Below are 16562 nucleotides of genomic sequence, written 5' to 3' on the forward strand. Positions count from 1 at the left end.
ATCAATTAGTCTGCTTGAAGACAAACATTCTCCAGATGAGTGATGGGCTTTTAAATTACAGTGGGCACTGGATACATAACCCCTTGAATATTTCTTTTTGTTTTAGTATGTTTTTTAATTACTGAAAGATGAAAGCAATTCCAAATTATTTTTCTGTGCTGTTGAAAACTAGAACAGCACTTGTTACAGTTAAAGTCTTTTGAAAACACAGGAGGGATTCATACCAATTTTTTCAGACTGACACATGAAGCTGCATTCGAACTACAAGTTCAAGTGAAAGTACAGCTAAGGAAGTCTGTACTCGAGAGAGAGAAACAGCCAGCACTGAACCAGCTTCCAGGAGCCCTGCTGCGCTGGCAGCCTTCCCTCCAGCTTGCATGCTGCTGGGCAGACCCTACCTGCATAGCCTCTGTGTGTGATCTGACGGGCAGTCGGTGTCTGTACAGCCTAAGATTTCATTCAAAGAGAAGTTACCAGCTCACAAAGTGTCACTGTGGTACTGCATGGTTACTGCTACTGACCCATGTGGCCAAGAGACGCTTTGAAATGGGCAAAGTAAAGGGCGTCTTGCCCGAAGAGGCTCAGTTACATTTATTGTTTGCTCACTTGGACTTTTCTGTGTCATCTAAACTTCTGTGTATTCTTAGGTATATTTTTATTTTATATTTGAGATTTAGTAATATAACAGTAACAGGTGGGGGTCTTTCTTCAAAGATTTTGACAGAGGTACACAGTTACTGCTTAAGTCAAAATCTCTGTTTTGGTAACTTCAATGAATTTTACTGAAGAATTACAACTCAGTGGTGTTGTGCAGACACTCAAGGACAGTGTGTTTGTTTTAAAAAAGCTAGTTTATTCGGAGTTTTTGCATACTGTAACATGTGTGGACAGTGAGATCTCTCAAGTGGGATGGTCAGTCATTGTCCAGATGGTGGCAAGTGGCAGGAGGCTCTGTCCTTGCAGGGCATGGTCAGCTGGAACAGGGGAGATTCCCCAAGCTAAGAATCCCCAAACTGCATTTGTTCTCAGGTCTTACATACAGCTGGTCTGTGATCCTACATGACCACTCTAGCATGTGTGATTCATTGCTGTAGTTTACCTTAAGCTACATACAAAACACCTCCTATGTTAACTGTGTACATAAGACTGTCGTACATGACCTTGTCTGCATCTACAGGAATAGTTTCTGTTGACTACGGGCAGGTATCTTACTCATCCTTGGTCATTTTTGCAGCAGAAACTGTGTGGGAGAGCTGTCGGGTCAGCCAGAGTCCCTACCCAGGATGGTAGTTAGCACCCTGAAATGATCAGTTGTGCCTCTCACTTGCCATATGCACAGGAGGAGCCTGCTGGGGGAATCTCTGAGGCTGCCTGAAATTCCTGTACGGACAAGTCCTATAGCAATTGGTCAAATGCTTTGTTCAGAAGTGAGCAGTTCAGTCAGTTACCTTGTCTCAAGTCAACTGGTCGTATCATCTGTGCACAAACTGGCAGGGGCCAGGTCCTGGACCACCCAGCAACCTGATGAGTAAGCTCACTGGGTATGTGCAGAGGCAGTTACACCATGATTACCATTACACCACACTACAGTACAAACTTAAGTCTCATCCTTATGTCACAGCTATAAATTAAATTACATAGATTGTGCCACAGTATGCATATATGTGTACAATAGTTCTGAGTTGGTTTTATTTTTTCAAACCCTCCATTTTTAACGCTATAGTTAAAGCAAGTTTAAACAAAGACAACCAATAATGATGTTTAGTTATACTGTAAGGAAATTTAGCTTTCAGCTGTATCCTTTATGGGTACTTTATGCCATCTAAAAGCTGTAAACATATGTTGATGGTCTCAGTCTACATTTTGTTGAGTAGAATTTGAACTGTTCAAATCACAGTAGATATTCAGCCACAACATAGTTGTGCTAAAACGGAAGAGACTTACTGCCATAGTTGTGCTGTACTGGGCAGTGCTTGTGAAATTATGCATCTGACTATACTGGCATGTTGGACCTGAAGATTTCACAGTGCTTTGACCTTTGTCTAATGCGTATGCGTACCTCTGAGAAGACTTTTTATGGCTGAAATCAAATAAATTTAAAAGCCTTGCTTTATCCAGTTGTCTCCTCTGAACTAATGTACAAGAAGATTATATTTGCCATTCCTCTGCCAAGAAGCCTGTAGGGGGACATTAAGTGTCATATAAGTAATGGCCTTTTGTTTAAGTGCATCTTGTGTTGCTGAAGTATTTGTTGATTTCATACCGTCTGTCCCAGCCTTCTATGTGATCCTGTGACCCACTAGGTTATACTCTTTTTAGATAAGCTGCTGCTAAAAGCAGGTACAACAACACTGCTGTTACAAAGCAAGAGCAGGCGGTTGTGTCTGATGATGTTTCAGTGTCAGTTATGTTTGTCTTCACGAGCTATTCAGTAGCCAGCTGGGTTGACCTGGAAAGGTTAGATGCAACACGATGCAACACAATCCTCTCCTCTTACAAGTTCTGCTACTAAACCCCTCTGCACAATAGCGAGGAAGGTTTCTCAGGCGGAGTGGGTTGCATGTCAGTCAGAGTCAAACAGCGCCAAAATTGAGATGGAGAATTTTTGGATGTATCAGATTGAGTATCGTAAGAAAAATGTAAGTAGATTTTCAAGAGGAAAACTGGGGTAACTAGTACTTTTTTGTCTGCACTTAAGAAAACACTTTGTAATTCCAGTGATGGAACTCTCTACGTAGTAACAGCATGCTTCACATGAACTTACTGTGTTTGCTCTGACAGCATTTTTGTTAGGCGTCTAAACCTTGTTCTGTTAACAGACAATGAAGCATTTATTTTAGACTTCAGTTGCAGTGTTTTGTGCAGCTATATAAGTTGTCTATCCAGTATGATATATCAAAATATTTCTTGTTATTGCTGTGACTGCATTCTTTCCTTGTGCATTGTATATGGTACTTCTAAAAATGCATTTTGATGCAGAAGAGAACTGAGTGTTTATTCTCCAAAGACTGAACTTTTTTGTACAAATGTTTTTGGGGACAGCTCTCATGTCATGTCATGTAGCAAACTTTATAGGATGTTTGATACTTGGGTTTGGTGGGTTTTGGTTTTGGTTTTTTTTGGTTTTTTCCCCTTGAAAAATTTGAGCAGACATTCAAGCAGAGCACATGGAAAGCCGTGTGATTATGTTGATGTTTGCTTAATTCTGATACTTTGTAGATGAAAATAGCTGAGTAAAGGTATTTGTGGTGCTACTGGAGTAGCTGTTAATACATTTTAAATGGTGCAGAACTTCTTGATGTCAGCCACCAACTGGTTTAACTTAGAATTTCCCCCCCCCCCCCCACTATTTCATAGAACTCAAATGTTTCAGCTGGAGTGGAGGCATAGCAGGGGGGCACTCCTAGATTGGAGCTGCTGCCAGCTCAGAGCACTGGAAGTGTATCCCTTTTCTGCTATGACTCATTGGCCTAGAGAAAAGCCACGTCATGTAATTGTTTATGAAACGAGAAGGGTAGTATTTGACCTTTTTGCCATTGGTGATGAACTGCTGAGCTGGCAAAGCTAAGGCCAAGCTCCCTATGTCAAAGGAGAGTGTAGAATGCCAGGGCTGCAGGTCTGAACACCCAGCTTGTATAGCTAAGTGCTAAACCTTCCTTTGAGGATTCACATTTTGGCATGTGCACTGACATGTTTTGCAGATATCTCCTTAAGATCTGCCTTTAAAAATGCCTGCTGGGTTGAAGCTTTGTGCTCTCTTTCATTTTGGTCACCTTCATTAATTGCAGACTCCGTGTTCCTCTGTCATACCATCATACCAGTCCCCCCGGTCTGGACTTCAGATACCTCACTACAGCTTTTTAGTGTCTGTCACCACCATTCATTAGGAATTGCCTATGCTTAGAATATCCTTTCCCGAAGCATTCTTTCCCTTTACCAAGATACTTGCTGATGGATCACATAGATCTAGATATTCCATGACACTGCTTTTGTATGCTGTTCCTTTGGTTTTGTGCTATGACATTCTTGATGATCATGAACGACTAGGACATGATTGGAAAGACAGTTTCTCCACTGAATTGTTTATGGTGAAGGGAGAAAAATGAGGAAATCTGATCTAGAGAGCATGTATAATACTAAGATCATAGCATGAACTGTGAAATATTTTCCAAGTTCGCACTGTATCTAGGATGAGGAATCATAGTCCTTGATTACACTTATATTGAGTGGTCCTTGAATATATTCATAAGTCCTTGAATACGTTAGTATTACTCTCTACAATTTATAGAAGTTGTTTTCAAAGATGACGGAATAACATTTAGGGACAACCGCTGCAGCCTACCTCTGCTCAGATTAGATCAGTTTAGCACTTCATGTTAATTATACCTGAGAGCATGTGTGCTTATGGGGAAATTGCAGTCTTTTCTTCACTCTCCCCAATTTGACAAGTAAGTAATCTTTAGCTGAATCCCTCTGTTCTGGTCATGGTCAATTCACCTGTCTCCCATCACAGCTTACTTCTTAGTGATTTTATCTTTTCTTTCCTAGAATGTCAGAGCTTAAGACATCGGTCTGCATTGCCTGCAGCCTTCAGTAAGCTCACAGTCATTGCCTGCGTGCAATAGGCATGTACTTGTGCAACTGAAAGTCCTGTAACTGCAGCTTAGTTGAATGCTGACAGTAAGTGTAAGCAGTTGGCCTAATACCAATATTGGACAATCCTCCATTCACCTTGCAAAAATAGTTTTATGACACACTTTTTGGCTGAATGTTGGTTGCCACTGAGTACAGCTTTTTATTTTCCAACTGCTTCATTTCATACATTACTGACAAATAAACACAGGTGTTTTTAAAAAGATTTAGCTGTTTAGAATAAGTCCACTGAGATACTGATATGCGATCGTTATGATAAAAAGCAAGGGTAACAACCTTTTAAAAGTGTTTGTGTTGTTTTTTTCTTTTTTTCCCCCCTCTCATCTCTTATTTCCACTTCCAAGTTAGAGGAAAATATGAAAGAACAATTTCTACATCGGTCACTTAGATTATTATTTGATTTTCTTGCCATGTCTAGTCTCCATCTCCAGATTCCTCTTCACCTCGGGGTGCTGAATCGTCAAGTAGGCAACATCACCAGGATGTCTGCAGTACAGCAGAGGCCTCCACTAATAAAGAGGTAGAGTGAAATCTTTTTAAAAGCCACAGTTTTGTTCATGCTGCTTATGCCTTTTTATTTTCCTTGCATCCTTGTACCTGTGCAATCCCTTCTCCTGAAATTGCAACAGACTTGAAAAGCTGATTTGTAGCTCCTTTCCCTTATGCTTGCCTGGCTGTCCGACTGAATTTCTAACCTACTTAAGACTGTTTATCATGGCGTTTCCAACTCTGTGTTTAGCTGCCACTAAATTTATTTAACAGGCTGGGAGGTGTTGATTTACCAAACAGCCAACATCATCTCTGTATTAGAGGCAAAAGGAAGAAGCCCTTTTTTCCATGCAGAATGTCTTCCCGCAAAGAAAAGAATATTTCTCAGTCAGGTGAAAAAGCTTGCTTAAATAAAATTAAATAGGTAGTAATTTATGCTGCTTAATATTTTGTCGTTGTAGAAACTGACCTGCCAGTGATTCACAGCCAGAATTCAGTTCCTGACTCCATGCTCCTCAAAATAAAGCTAAATGCTTACTTACTTTTTTGTTTGTTTCTCCCCTCACCTGGCAGCTTTTTACACTGCAGTAGTTCCACCAACACAAAATGAGTGAGTAGAACTTGTTGCAGTGTGAAAAGAAAATAATTTAGCATGAAAAGTATTTGGATTAGTATAGAATGGCTGGCTCTATAAACAGAAAAGTCTGCAAATACTTGGTTTATTTGCTTTTTGTCTTTTCAACTTCAAAAAAATCTAGAAACTGTAGTCTAACAACATCCCATATTGTTACTGATAGCAATGAATGAGTTATCTTCCACAATGAAAAAAACTGTTCTACTATAACTGGAAATACTGATTAAAATTGAAACACTAATTAGTAATCCATTCTTTCTCTTTTTCTTTTGTTATTATCAAGGAATAAAAAAGCTTGTAACATGTATGTATTTGTGCTAGTCTGTATTTGCACTAGTCTGTATTTCCATTTAGAAAGTAATGAAAGGTTTCAAAAGACTTAAGAAACTTATTATTTTTCATGTGCTAAAGCCTTCAACAATAGTTTGTGCCGTTAAATTTTCGTCTGCTATATTGTTAGTTTGTTAAAGCCTTTAGCTTTCTTCAGTGCAGATTTTGTGACTTCATATATATCCTAACTTTTAGCAGTTTTCAGATACTGATACACTTACCCTAAGGAAGAAAACAAACAAGACGCTACTTATTTCAGTTTTTAGCATGTGCTTATACGTAGTGTCAGAGGTGATAAACCAGGTTTCACTGTAGGACATGTCAGGCTATTTGTTTCCCTCAGATGAGCAATAATGCCTGCTTTAGTACTTCCAATGCAAGAACAGTGATAAAACAGCCTCATAATTTTGGGGAATGACTTTTAGGTCCTAGTAAAAACTTTTTTTAAAATATAAATTTTATAATACTAGGTGGCAACAAGAGTAACAAGAGTAATGAAATATTAATGACCTTGATGTTTCATTATTTATGGCTATGTAAAATTAAAAGGTGTAGTTTTCCTCCTATTGGTAACTTTACCTGTTAGTTTACTATTCCTGTGGTTTTCGTAGAATGTCTTTCAACCTGGGTAATGAACAAAAAAACTTAATTTTGTGTTAGCTTTTGCAGTTAAAGCATATATGATGACAGTTTACACCACTGTGTCCTGAAAAGAAGTTACATCAGCTAGTCAGATTGCTGAATAGTTGCCAAGTCTGTAATTACAGACTTTGTTCACTCAGTTTAAAATAAATAAAATAAATAAAAGTACTATGGAAAGGGCATTTATATGCATGAGCTGTCTCTGGTGTGTAAGGGATTTGTCCTCTAGGCCTGTCAAAGTCCAGTGGTCGAATCTCCCTCTTAGCACTACACCAGCCGCAATTACAAGCAATTGTTGAAGTCTCTATGGGTAGGTGGTCCAGTAAAAACATTCATCTGAAGAGATGAAAGAGCCACAGATCTGAAAAGGCATGTCGGTGTCCTCACAGCAGCTTAAATGCTTTGGCAGCGGGAGATCGTTGTTTATCGACATCTTTATTTATGTTAGTACAATTTCTGATGGAGAGCTTTCTTGGTTTGGCATTACAGCGTAGTCATTTTCATAAGGAACAGCAAGTACTTAAAGCCTGCTGCGCAGGCTCTGGTGTTTGTGTCACGCACCTTTTGTTTTTATTTCACAAGTTGTTTTATTTTATAGCAAGACGACCATCGTTGGTTGAAAAATATTACTTGTTGCATCCATTTTCTATTTGTTACAGTGGAGTACAGTCCCTGGGGTTAGTCACTCGACCTGTCACGTAACTGTGACCTTCCTAGTTTACCTGTTTTTTCCACTAATACACAGAACCTAGTAAGTTGCCCGTTATAAAGGAAACTAATTTGACATATATTTCAGTGGACATTGTCTGGAAATACACTGGAAGTTGTCTAAGATATTATGCATTGTTCTGATCATATATAGATTTTCTTTTAATAAAACTATATTAAGCAGCCATTGGAGGAGTTACTGCTAATATGATCAGTTGTAGATTCAGTAAAGTTTTGTAATCTTTGGACTATCCAAAATTCTTATCTGCAACAGCAGATATTTCAATATATCTATTACCATCTATGTATTTCCACACAGAATTTTCTTTGATAAATTTTCATATGTCTTTTATGTTATTGATTATAACAAAATGGTGAGTCCTACTCACTGAAAGTTGTAGCTTTCAGGTGTTTCAAGTGTTAGCCACAGAGTCTTTCACATAAAAGTGCAGTTGGAAGTAACGTCTTATTTGAGACTGTGTATTTACATATGCAAGTCAGAATTTTTTTTATTTGTTCACCTTTTATGAAATTGAAGCTACCAGGCGTGGTTTTGTGCTTGGTACAGTGTAAAGATAGTTGGTGAAGTGTTAGTGAATTCAGTTATCCCACAGAATACAGGTTGCTACCTAACCTGTTCAAATTTAGAAAGCTTTTTATAGGCTGTATTAATGTGAGAACATCTAAGAACACTCCTAATGAATAATGGAATTTGGTTAATGAATAACAGAATTTTGTTAATGAATAACTGACTGGGCTGACGGTTTCAGTCATGAATAACAACAATATAGTGTAATTTTATATATTCCTGCATGTATTTATTTGTAGTTGGAAGATGCAGTGTCTTTGAGATATGATGTATTTTCCTGCATACTTCTTGATTAGTAAAAGGAGAGCACTTATTGGTAGACGGTTGACTGTCTACCTGGTATACTGACGGGTATACTACTGAACACCAACAAGTGACTGAAAACTGAGCCTAGTGTCTTGCCTGATAGATAATGACACAAACGGAATACAGAGAATTTAACTCTAGTAGGTGCTTAGAGTTTGAAAATACTACATATAATAATAAATCGTAATAAATGATGATCTTCCTTTGCTAATAACTATGGCTGTTTTACTTTTTTTTTTTTTTGGCATGGAGAAATTTTTAATGCATATTTGTGCATGCTCTGTTCTGTTTGAAAACCTTTTTGTCTTAATTACAGTCCAGAAAAAGCTTGGCTTCATTTCCAACCTATGTTGAAGGTAAGATTGTTCTACAGTTTCTGAATGTTTTTTCATATTAAAAAAAAAAATCCAGTATTCATAATGTATACAATTTTATTTTTATTTGCTGAATAGAAAAGCTGCTATCATTGGGTATACTGATATAGATTAAATTGTGTCCTATCTGGAACCTAAGCTAAATCCTACTATGCTCTTTCAGAAGTTCAGAAACTAATATAAATTTCATATATTGTTTTGAAACTAAGCGAGCTTTGGAATTTTACAGAAATGAAGGATCTCTCTTAGAATTGAAATTCATCTCCTAGTGGTAGCCCTGTTTATCAAGGGATATCTTAAATAATCCTCCCCTCCTTAAAAAAAAAAAAAAAATTGCAAACTAAGCTTTTCTTAGATCTTGGTCCAGTGCAAAATTCCTTAGAAAAACAAATTTTCCATTTTTATGCACTAGCAGGCCAAGAAAAACTTGCTACCACCTATGCTACACTTTCATTCAGAAATAATTCAGATAATAATTTCATTGTATCTCAAGATACCCCTTGAACTAATAAAAACTCCATTCTGATATTGTAGGGTTTTCGCTTTCTTCCTAGAGGAAAAAACGGCAAACCTGAAAACAGTTTATTTTTTTGGTTATAAAATATGGACATTTTTACCATTAGCATTCTTTAAGATGATTTGCATTTTCATTTCTCTTGAACGTCAATTGCTTTTCCTTACTTGTAAGAAAACAAGAAGCTTCTTAGGTTAACCAGCCTCCCTTTTGGATCATGACAATTTTAACATGTAGCAAGGTGTTAAAATAGAACATTTTTACATATACAATTTCTAGATATAGTCGCCAAACACCAAAACACTTACGGATCATAAATGCTGCTTTGTAAGTATTTGCATTAGTTAGGCACTAAACGCTTCACCACCCTCTAACTTTCCGCAGAAGTTGATGGGAGTCAGATCATGAAGAATCTGTGGGACTGAGACAGTTGTTTTGCCATCAGGAGAGCCCGCGCTCTGTGTACTTAACAGCGTTTTTATTTAACTCCGTACTTTACCTCAATAGCCTCGTTGAGACTAAGAATGATTTTTAAAGGTCTGTGGCATAAAAGTACGTTGCTTAAGTGGGCAGTCAGTCTTCTTGGTAAGGGGAGCCGTGTTGTACCTGTAAAGCATTCCCGGGGAGGTTCCTCCGCCTGTTGCGCTAGCTGCAGCTACAGGCGAGTGAGCAAGCAGCTGACGGCTGCGATGAAATGGCGCCCTTCCTCTTTCTGCTTGGGGCTGTTGGTCTTGGAACCGCGAGGCCGGTTTTGGTGGGTGAGGGGCGAGCTGAGTAACTGTGTCTGTCCCTTTCGAACAGCGAAAACTCACAGAGATTATTTTGCTCCAGGGTGATCCCTGCTCACAAAAGAATGAGTTATTGTGAGTGACAGGCTGGATTAACAATTACAGCTTTTGCTGGAGAGATGTTGAGAGCATTTGCTTGGTGTTTTGTACCTTTGAAAGTACTGGGCGCCATATCATCATGCTAAACTGAAGAGGATTTGCAGCCATCAGGTGCAGGCTCACGTTGTCAGTGCTGCTGTTTTGCTGTGGTTCAGCGTGATTTCCTTCAGTGACTGCTTTCCTGTGTTACAGTTCCTGGACCTTGCGATCCTGAAGACTTAATCGATGGAATCATTTTTGCTGCCAATTACCTTGGCTCGACTCAACTCCTTTCTGATAAAACCCCCTCCAAGAATGTGAGAATGATGCAAGCTCAGGAGGCTGTCAGCAGGATCAAGGTGAGGAGTAATTCCTGCTGCTTCTCATATGGGTGCCTTAAGGTTGTGGATATGAACTTCTTATGCATGCAGTAGTTTTTTCATGTGGGCTTATCTGTGGTTTCAGAAGGGTTAAGTGACTCATCTTTCTTTCTGCAAAATAAATCACGTTTAATGCTGCTTTTGGAACAAGACTGATAAGGAAAAGTTACCAGATCATTTTGATTCCCTGTAGTAATACTTGTGCTATGTACTCTAAGCCAGAATCTGAAGTGAGTGTGGTTCTAAGTTATATATTACCTGGGTGTTGAGGGAAAACAGGTTTAGGGTATAACTACTAAGTACTGCAGCTGGCTTGGCTCTTGATGGAACTGGTACTGTGGTAATATTTGCAGTTATTTTTGACCCTACTGTGGATACTAGTTTGTTTACCACATAACAGCTATGAGCTGATTTAAAAAGAAAAAAAAAAAGCCTGTTGTGGTACAGAGATGTATGGAAAAAATTAATTTATCCTGGAATCTGGTTTGTTTGCTTTGACTATTTGGAAAACAGAAATGCCCACCGATTTCTGTACAGGCCGCAACAAGCAATGGGTATGCTGCTGTATTATAAGCTACGATGATGACATTGTCAGCTGAAATTAAGGCGTGTGGATGAAATATTGCAGGATTGTAGAGTATGCTGCAATATTCCTGCTACCCATACATGACTGGGTGGTAGGCACCCAACTTCATCTTCTGCTAATTCAGCTAACCAACACAATCTCATCTGAAAGTTTTCCTTAGTTTAATATTTGTGTGTTCTTCTTTTGTATAGTTTATTTTGAATTCCAACTCAGACTCTGTGTGCAATTGTATAAGAGAGAGAGGAAGAGAGACTATCTATTAAGTTCACCTGATGCTTCCTACTGTTATTATTCCTTCCAATGTTTTCCATGCCAGGTGTTCAGTTCGGTCTGTGTATGAAACTTTCACAGGGAAGCTCCAACTAGAAGCATTGAGACACTTCCAGAAGTTCTAATTTTGCTGATGTTCAAATACATGAGGTCTTGTAACCTTGTCTCTGAAAATCACTAACGCTCTAGCATTTTGGAGGAGGCAGGGATGTAGCCTTCCTGTTCCAGATAAGTCATCTTCTGCCATCTCTGTAGAAGTTTCCACAAACTTAAGCAGCTACTGAGCCTTTTGAAAAAGAGTGATTTGTCTGTGTTCATTGGAGACTGGATTCAGTGACATTTTTTAAAAAGATTTTTCACTCAGCTTTCTCAACCCCAGCAGGTCTTGGTGGGTTCTTCCCAAAGCCACAGTGGAGACTTTCCCTTACAGAGTCTGCTTCTTTCCTGCTCTGGGTGCAAGTAAGGCTGTGCCTGTCTGTTTAGTAGTCCCCGTGTGTTCTTTCCTGATGCTTGGCCGCATGGTAGAAAAGTTATCTGATTTGAATGCACAAGAAACTAAAGGTAAGATAGAGAAGGGAGAGAAATAAGGGCTTCGCTGAGGCTGGATCTAGGAGGGATGCATCACTGGGAGTTGAAAGGAAGGATTAGCATCAGCTGTCTTAGGCAACTGGTATCAGGAGCTGAACTTGAGCCTGTGGCTGGGCAGGAAATTTGCACCTATGAGGGAGAGCTTCTGTGGGAGTACACAATAGACGAAGACTGAAGGGATGTGTTAGAGAAAACTGGAACAGAATTGATTCAAAGCGGATCTATGAGGTATAAGAGTGTAGAATCTTTCTCTGATACCAAATGAATTTCTTAGAAATTCATTACCAAAATAAAGTTCTTCTTTAGAGGATTCTGTTATGCCTCAGCACTGCTAAGCCTCAAAACAGAAGAAATCTGTTTAGGTAATTTCACTCATAAAATGCATAATTTATACATCCATATAAATCAGCAGGCATGCATATTCTCGGTTGTAGTAAGTTTGTCTCAGGGTGGAGACCTAAGTAGTTGCATTGTTGACCTAGTAAAACCCTAGCTTGTGTGCGTAATTTTCTGAAACCGTAAGTGCATTTCAGAAAACTGTTGGCTTACTGCATGGCGCACAATACCATTGTACACTTCTTTGACAGTTACTGCTTTTCTGCTTCTAGGCGAAGCTCAGGTAGTGTAAATATACCTCGCTGCACCTTAGGGTCTTTGGTTTATTAGGGTTGGTTTTGGTGGATTTTGTTGCTGATTGCCATTAAAGCTAAACTTTTTTAGTGAGAAATTCATTATGACAGGTGGAGTTCCTGCTGCTAGATTCATCACTGCATAAGATGGCCTTTAGCCTAAATGTGTAAAATATTGCTCACACAATGACTATGATACTTATGCCCTACTCATGTTTGCTTAGAGTATGTTAGGTGTTGCATGTGAAACATTTCTCTCTAGTTAAAGAAAACAGAGGTTATGAATTAAGAATGAGCTTTTAAAAATTTTCAGACTTGAAGTTAAGAGCATTAAAAAGGGGGAAAGAGCTTTGTTTAAGGCCCACTGTGTACACATACCTTCCATATGAGTGTGTTCCTTTTGAATTTAATAATCCCTTTAATGCTTCCATTTAGCAGAGCCTTCAGACCACATATTCATTCATTTAGAATATGAACAGATTTTGAAAACAATTTTCCATGCTGCTTCTTTAAACAAGTACCTCTTCAGTTAAAAGTACATGAGTTGGGAGTTTTCTTGCTTGGGCGTTCATCTCTGTGAAGTCCAACTAAGTTAAAACAGATACACTGCTTTGAAGGCATTTGTCAGACACAGTTATTTCATATTTCCATTAGGAGGTACTTTTAGTAATAGAAAAGATATTTCACCATTTTCAGACTGTAGTCTCATTTCTTCAGATAGCATAGAAAGAAATATCTTTTCACATTTTACTTGGAGTGGATCCATAATACTTAATAACAGTAAAAGAGATAATGTTCATGGTTACAATTCACAGCTGATCTGTGCTGTTACGTTTCATATGTGAACTAACAATTAACCTTCATTTTTATTTTTCATCAGCAGATTTGAGCTGTGTGGCAGGTTTGAACATTTCTGGATAACAACTGATTTAATTACTGAATGTAATTTAAGATAGAACCCATATGTGGAAATAGTTTAATATTCTGCACATTGTATTTACTCAGTGTCATCTTGGTGTTCACTGAGTTGCAGAACATTTTTTGTAGAGGTTAAATGAGTTGGGTATGTTTAAGACATCCCTGAGGCAAAAGTGGAAGCTTGCTGGTTTTTAACAATTTATAATTTTGGAAATTGCTACTGGATTTATAGTTACATTTCATTTACCTTAAATGAAAAGCCTGGACTCTGTAAGTTAAAAAAAAAAAAAATTGTTTAGATTAGGTACTTTCTGGTTTTTTTAAGAATATAAAAAGAATCTTTTGATCTAAATTAGCAAAATAACATAGTGAAAAAGAGGATTTGTCTGATAAAGTGTCTTGCATAGAATTATCCTAATTTGTTTTTTTTCATGGACCATAACTTCTTTTATGACATTTCTGTGCAGTGTTAAATCACTTATTGAAATTGGTTGTTCCATGTCATTACCTTAGTTTTATGAAATATTTGAAAGTTATTGTTCAAAAAATTGCAATACCACTAAGACCAGAGCAGAATTTTCAATAAATTGAATGATAGTGTATTTTGATTAATCTTTGATTCTGCATTGTAAACCTCTAGCTCAATGATTTTTTCCCCCTTTTTCTTCTTTTTGGCCTGTGCTTTTCTTCTTTTGTGAGGTCCATCACTCTGTAGAGTTGGGGGGGGGGAGAACTGTGTGAAGGGCAGCTTGATTTTGGAAAGCAATTTAAATGCTCTATCTCATGAGTGTCTCACCCTTGCCTAGTGTATAGCAGGCAGCTGTTATTCAAGATAAATACATTATTTCTGAGTACCAATGTCAATTAATATTAATGTAATTAAGAGCAGCATGAGGCAGTTCTAATTGCTTTTGCAATAGTTTGCAGTCACCACGCTATCAAATATTTCTTAGTTTGAAAAAAGTGACTAAAAGCTGGTATGAGAATGTTTATGTTCGTAAATAAGCAGCACAGTCTAAAGTTTCAGTAGCTGCTTTCAGATTTGTTAGGATGAAACCTGACAGATTTAAGTTGTGAGCATCAGTATAAAACATTTGATGTGTCTTGTGATTCAGGCCTCCTGTTTGTTCTTCATAAAAGTAGCTAGCCATGAATCTCTGTGAAGCCTGTAATAGTGAGCCTCCTTCCCACCACAAGAACACCTATTAAGTTAATTAGGTAAGAGGCTGTTACTGTTCGAAGTAAAAGGATATCTGCCAGCCTGGTGAGTGTTGCATTTCTTCAGTAAGCAGGTCTGTAAGTTCAGTTCACCTTGGTTTGAATTAACGATTGCAAGACTGTACGAATGACGCTTATTTGTGGTGTTACTGTTGCCACAGTAGTGGCACATAAGGAATCAGTTTGTTGCAATGGATTGATATATCTCTGGACGTAGATCAGTTAAACTACTTAGTGACAAGAGACCTGTGTTCAGGTGTTTGTACAACTGAAGTACATGCTCCACTGCCTTCTTGAAAAAAATGTGGTAGTATGGGCATATCTTTGTGCAGGTGTCACAGGGAAACCTCTTGTCCAGATATGCAATGCTAATATTGGTATGCGTATATTTGCACAGGAGGAGAAAATGGAGGTGAAAGTTTCCTTCTGTCATTTTGTTTTTCTAGGAAAAAGTAGCATAGTTTTAGGGAGGTTATTTTTTGAAGGCTGTTTAAGTTTGAGAGCATTAGAAAACCTGAATCTAAATTCTTTAGATCTGGAAAAGCCAGAATGATAATGGTTAAGATTCTTCTCTCACCTTTTTGCTTCAAAAGAAGTAATCTCATGATTTACACTGCTGTAAATGAGGGAAAGCTCCATTTTTTTTTCCTTTACAAAACCCCCAAGGAAAAAAAACACCAAAAAACCCCCTTGTTTGTTGCAAGTAACATTTTAAATGAAAAAAAAAAATCCTTTTGTGTTCTTCCTGACTCTTTTGGTGTGGTTTCTTTTAATTTTTTAGAGTAATTGTGCTAAACATGATTTTTTTTTTTTTTTTTTTTTTTTTTTTTTAAGCCAAAAGGAAAAGGAGGAAATTAATCTAAGCAGGGACTAATTTAGAACAGGTAGTAGTCTGTGAGCCCTGGCATTAGCATGCAGATTCCTGCTTGACTTGGAGTCTCTGTAAGTTCTTTTCTAACTATTCTCCTGTCTCTGTTTGTTCCATGCTAAGCAGATGGCCCAGAAATTAGCCAAAAGCAGGAAGAAGGTGCAGTACAAACTCCATCAGCTTGATGTTATGCCTGTTCTTTTGTTTTCTGGGAGGGTTTTTTGCCTTTCTTTTTATTTTGTGCTTTTATTTTCTGCATCCAGCAAGTTTTTTTTAAGATTTATTTCTGAGCCACCATACAAGTTGACATTTCTCAGAAATCAGTTGCCTGATTGGCCATTTTTTGTTGCTTATCATTAGCCATTTCATGTTAGAAGTAGAGTAAAGATTGGATTTATTAAATGGTTACAGGCAGTACCCAAAATGTGTACTAAAGAAACAGGACTGACACGGCAAAGGTTTTAACTCTGTAAAATGATAGATTAAGTCTTTTTTTTAATTTTATCTTTCTATAAGAGTGCTTTGTTTGATTCACAGAAGTGTCAAATTGCTGGATGCAAAAAAGAAAAAAACATTATGTATATACACGCAGTAATATGCTGAGATTGACTCAGTAATAAGTTTCGTTTATGGAGTTTTTAAGTATCTTTTAACAAATCTAATTTTTTAAAAAATTACAAGCATTTGCTTTCTTTTAACAAATGACTTCTAAAGTGTGTTAGTGCTTGAATAGTATGTTGTCTGACTGTGAAGGTCTTCTTACCAGAACTGCATTATGAATTGCTTAAACTGTACCAACCTGTGGTACAGGTTTTTCCATTGGTCTCGGCAGTCACTGTTAGCCCATACAGAAGTTCCTTAGGCAAGATACACTGTTAGGCCTTTCTATGGCTTGTGTGAAAAACCTTCTTTAAAGTGGGATCCATAGTGTGGAGAAAATGGGAGAATCATTTTGATTTTAATGAAATCTTTTTATAGTTCATGCTGCAGTCAGGTATAA

The 16562-nt window shown here is 37.8% G+C and overlaps 1 protein-coding gene across 3 annotated transcripts in view; it reads left to right on the forward strand.

The window, feature by feature from the left end:
* The window catches only part of APBA1 (amyloid beta precursor protein binding family A member 1), a 99184-nt gene that overhangs the window by 70116 nt on the left and 12506 nt on the right, over nt 1-16562 (forward strand). For 2 of the 3 annotated variants that reach the window (XM_082336546.1, XM_082336547.1), the window contains exons 3-5: nt 5072-5173; nt 8668-8707; nt 10319-10464. In XM_082336546.1, the coding sequence (XP_082192672.1) occupies nt 5072-5173; nt 8668-8707; nt 10319-10464 (288 nt within the window). Of the gene's footprint in view, nt 1-5071; nt 5174-8667; nt 8708-10318; nt 10465-15688; nt 15722-16562 lie in introns of all 3 variants that reach the window. The other variant, XM_082336548.1, reaches the window with a different exon arrangement.

This window comes from Platalea leucorodia (assembly GCF_965183815.1).
Source record: "Platalea leucorodia genome assembly, chromosome: Z".
NCBI lineage: Eukaryota > Metazoa > Chordata > Aves > Pelecaniformes > Threskiornithidae > Platalea > Platalea leucorodia.